At 40.6% G+C, this 4,465-nt stretch overlaps 1 protein-coding gene across 1 annotated transcript; it reads right to left on the reverse strand.

Moving 5' to 3' along the window:
• Positions 1–909: 909 nt before the first annotated feature.
• LOC132253768 (uncharacterized) lies at positions 910–2,603 on the reverse strand. Its single transcript, XM_059736757.1, has 2 exons — positions 2,415–2,603; positions 910–1,191 (listed from the first exon to the last, which is right to left on the reverse strand). Exons 1-2 carry the CDS (start codon positions 2,601–2,603, stop codon positions 910–912), a joined length of 471 nt encoding a protein of 156 aa, XP_059592740.1.
• Between the last annotated feature and the right edge of the window lie 1,862 nt (positions 2,604–4,465).

A 4,465-nucleotide genomic window follows, 5' to 3' on the forward strand; every position in this document is an offset into this window, starting at 1 on the left:
AGCACCTACAGTATGTTAAACTCCACCTATTCACCCTTGTAACGAGCATTGAGGTCGGTGACTCCCAACCAATGAAGGCTTAGGGCACCAGGTTTTAAAGATTTTCACCATATACCCCTCAGACCTTGCTTAGGTTTCAAGGCAAGTAAAACATTTTTTTCTTTCTTTCTTTTTTTTTTCAAAGGCTCATTGGCCTTTTATAAGGTGTCCTAACACTATAAAAATGAGGTCAAAAGTACCAAGTCTAAATTTTCCTAAGTCAAGGGGGTGAAATAGTTTTTCATCTTATAATCGGAACCTAGTGTGCACAGTGTGTGGTAAGCTTAAAGTGGAAGAAATAAGGTTGAATTCAATAGAAGTTTCAACAATTCATCAACTTTAATAAGCATAATACAAATTCTAAATTACCAAGTAAAAAGACAAAAATTCAATTTCTCCCATTTCATTTTGAGAAGTTTTCCTTAATAACCATGAAGAGTAGAATAAAAACTTAAATTTTTTTTAAAATTAAGCAAAAAGCAACTAAATTACCAAAATAACTTAGCATTAATAGAAAAACTTCCTTCCTCAACTCTCTTCCCCCCCAACCAAGTTGGACATTGTCCTCAATGTGGCAAGAGTGATTGAAAATACAGGAAGGAAGTGGTGCCTCCTGAGTGACATGTAGTCTGAGTTGTCTAGGAGAAACAACATGATTCAAATATATATATATATATATATACATATGAGTAAAGGAAATAAAATAATAGTATGCCAAGTATACTAAAAAATGATAGATATGTATTACTTTAAGAAAGTACAATATGAACTATGAACAAGTAATACATCCAATCCCAGTATATAAAACATAAAAAACATGGGATTAAGAGTTCTATTATAATAAGTAAATACAAAAAAGTAGATAGATGATCAGGTAGTGGTGTGAGGATCGTGTGAAGACGATGGCTCGGCTGTGGTAGATTGAGTACTCTGGATCGAAGTCTCGATCTCTACTATAGTAGTCTCCTCATAGGGCACAATCTGAAATGTTGGAGGAGCCTTCTGAGATGGATCTGTAGGCTCTGATGTACCAGGCATATCATGCTCAGGTGGCGACAAAATACCCAAATGTTGGTGTATCTGCCTAAGGATGGCGGTATGTTGGGTCTGCGTGGCAATAAGCTGATCCTGATGTGCACATATGACTGCTATCTGCTGGGCAAGAACGCTTTGAGTAGTAGTCAATGTCTGCAATGTATGTCATAGGCCTCTGAACTCTGAAGCTGCTATGGTGATAGTAGACTCAGATGGAGGAGGTGCTGATGTAGTTGGTACGCCTGGTGGAGTATCAGGAGTGGTAGGAGAAGTAAAAGATGTAGCCTCAGGCGTGGTCACTATAGAAGGTGCTGTAGGGGCAGATGATATGATCTTTGTAGGTATCTCAACCTATTGTGCCTGTTGTGGTATCTTCGGATGTGCTGGCCTAGTTGGGGCTCTTGGAGGTGCAACATAAGCCGTCATATGATTCCATTTGTCGAGAGTGAGTATCTCTCAGCAAATGCGTCGATGCTCAAGCTAAGGCTCAAAAGGATAGACCAAATGCTCTAATATTTGACAGAGCAGCCTAGGAAAAAGTAGTGGAATGGCATCTGCTTTATGTAGTTTCTTCCTATGGACCTTCTCTTCAAAGTAAAGAAGAGAGGTCATAATCAAATGATGAGGGCCAAAGTAAAAACCCTCTGATATCCTGAATAAGGCCTCTAGTGTAGCTCATTTCCTTTGCACCATATGCTGAAGTGAAAATATGTTGGAATGCAACACCACATCCAGAAGAAAGATCCCAGGTGGAAACTCCTTCCTAAAAAGAAATGAGTGTGTCGATGTCCCTCTGGACAATATATGGACTATGTCACTCTAAGAAAAATGAGCCCACTCTTTGTAATCTACTGGACTCACAAACTCATATGGAATGTGTAGGGCCTCTGTAGTGTGTTTAGCTCCTAAGATACCATGGCGTCTATCAATAGTGAAGTGGATGATAGTAGGATCCCGGACGCAATGTATAGTCATAGACTGATAAAAGTCTAATGCTACTCGGGATAAAAGAAATCCCTTGGAGTCATTAGGTGCTCTAAATGGTATCTCTGCAGTAGGTGGAATGAATCTCTGAGCTCTAGCTGGTGTCTGAAAGTCTCTCTATCAAAGCATAGCTCGGAGTGGAATGGCCTAGCTTGGCAATCCAAATTTCCCTCTATAGGTGGCTGTGTAACCATAGGTCGCCTAATAATCCCTTCTGGAGTCATCACAATAGGAATTTGAGACTCTGTAGTAGGCGGCTGAGGCTATGGAGGCGTTGATGACTCTCTTGGGCCTGAAACTCTGGCTTTCTTTGCAGGAGGATGACAAATTGATTTCTTGGGGCACGAATTACTTACCTCAGGTGTAGTGGGTGGTCTCCTAGTCTCGTACCTACGCTGAGAAGGACTAGGTGGCATTCCACCCTCAGAAGGTGGAATGGCAGAAGCCTGTGGAGCCTCAGACATGGAATCTCGCATAGTTGAAGTTCTCGGTCTAGTGTTGCGAGCTGATGGAGATGGGGTTTGGGCTCCTCTCGTCTTGGCCATGGCTGAAATGGAGAGGCTCGTGTTCTAGAGGGTACGCAGAGGTGCGTGAAATGGTCCTCTTCAGATGCACGACTTCTAGGCTTCCTTTGGAGGGGATCCTCTAAAATTTTTGGGCTTCGCAACTTGGAGGGCTTTTTCGTAAGTTGAAATGGCTGTGCGAAATGAAAAATGAGAAAATCAGAGGTTTAAATAGACATTTAAATGACGGTTGGTATTTTCGCAAGTTGGAGGTGATTTCACAACTTGGAGGTGATTTCGCAACTTGATTCACAATTGCGAAATTGGATTTTGAAGTTGCGAAATGACACATGTGTGTCTAGGAGGTGTTTCGCAGCGGTGAAAATTTTCGCAAGTTGGTTAGTGAACTTGTGAAATTTGGCTTTGAGTATTTCGCAAGTTGGTTCGCAGCTGCTAAATTGGCTTTTGAAGATGTGAAATGGCACACGTGTGCCTAGGAGGTGTTTCGTAGCTACGAAAATTTTCGTAACTTGAATAGTGAACTTGCAAAATTTGGCTTTGAGGATTTCGCAAGTTGAAAAAAATTGCTCTGTTTTTCTCCTTCTTTGGTTCTTTATGGCTTTTCTCCAATTCCTTTGAAATTCCTCCTGATTTTGATCATTCAAAAAGTCTAAGTTATATCAACATAAAATAAAACAAAGCTAAATTTAAAATTAAAACAATTAATAAAGCTTTTAAATCAACAAAGTTAAAGCAAAAACATGGACTTTGATTAGTCTTCAAAAAGACTAAGTCCATCTACCCCCCTTTTTGGTTAAGGTTTATGTGGCTCAAGAAGACTGACTTCCTCCTTGTCTTGATTGAATGGCTCCATGAATGGTTTGAGACGGTTGCCATTGACTTTGAAAGTGTCCGTGCTGTTGGAATTGAGCAGTTCCACTACTCCATTGAGATGCACTTGGTGAATAATGAAAGGGCCTATCCACCTTGACTTTAGCTTTCCTAGAAAGATATGGAGCCTAGAGTCATAGAGTAAGACTCTTTGTCCCTTTCAAAATTCTTTGTTGGAGATTAACTAATCATGCCACCTCTTCATCCTCTGTTTTGCAATTTTGGAATTGATGTAGGCATCATTTCTCAATTCTTCCATCTCATTAAGGTCTAAGCACCTCTTCATCCTGGCTTTGTTCAAGTCCGTGTTTACCTTCTTAATTGCCCACCAAGTCTTGTATTCAACTTCCACAAGGAGATGGCATGCTTTGCCGTAGACTAGGCGATAAGGAGACATGCCAAGAATAGTCTTGTAAGCTGTTCTATATGCCCATAGTGAATCATGGAGCTTAACAGACCAATATCTTTTGCTCATGTTCACCACCTTCATCAATATATTCTTGATTTCCCTGTTTGCTAACTCAACTTGTCCAGAAGTTTGAGGGTGGTAAGGTGTACCTACCTTGTGCTTCACCCCATACTTGGCTAAAAGAATTTCAAAAGGCTTGTTGCAAAAATGAGTACCCCCATCACTTATTATAGCCTTGGGCACCCCAAATCTTGAGAAGATGTTCTCTTTGAGAAACTTGAGAACAACTCTGTGATCATTATGTTTACACGAGATTGCCTCAACCCATTTAGAAACATAGTCTACCCCCACCAAAATGCAAGAGTTACCAAAAGACATTGGGAAAGGTCCCATGAAGTCAATGCCCCAAACATCGAAGAGATCAACTATTAAAATGGTGTTCATAGGCATTTGATTTCAACGTGTTAGCTTCCCAAGCCTTTGGCATCTATCACAGCTCCTACACATGGTGTGAGCATCTTTGAAATGTGATGGGCAATTGAAACCTGATTGCAACACCTTCATGGCAGTTTTCTGAGAGGCAAAGTGGCCTCCACATGCACTT

This window comes from Vitis vinifera, chromosome 1 (assembly GCF_030704535.1).
Source record: "Vitis vinifera cultivar Pinot Noir 40024 chromosome 1, ASM3070453v1".
Taxonomy (NCBI): domain Eukaryota; kingdom Viridiplantae; phylum Streptophyta; class Magnoliopsida; order Vitales; family Vitaceae; genus Vitis; species Vitis vinifera.

What these genes read in the sequence shown, in the direction of transcription:
- LOC132253768 (XM_059736757.1), bottom strand. Translation starts at nt 2,603, where the DNA reads ATGGCCAAGACGAGAGGAGCCCAAACCCCATCTCCATCAGCTCGCAAC. An exon ending in GACCACCCACTACACCTGAG is followed by an intron (nt 1,192 to 2,414) that starts GTAAGTAATTCG and finishes CTTGCCCAGCAG; the next exon opens with ATAGCAGTCATATGTGCACA.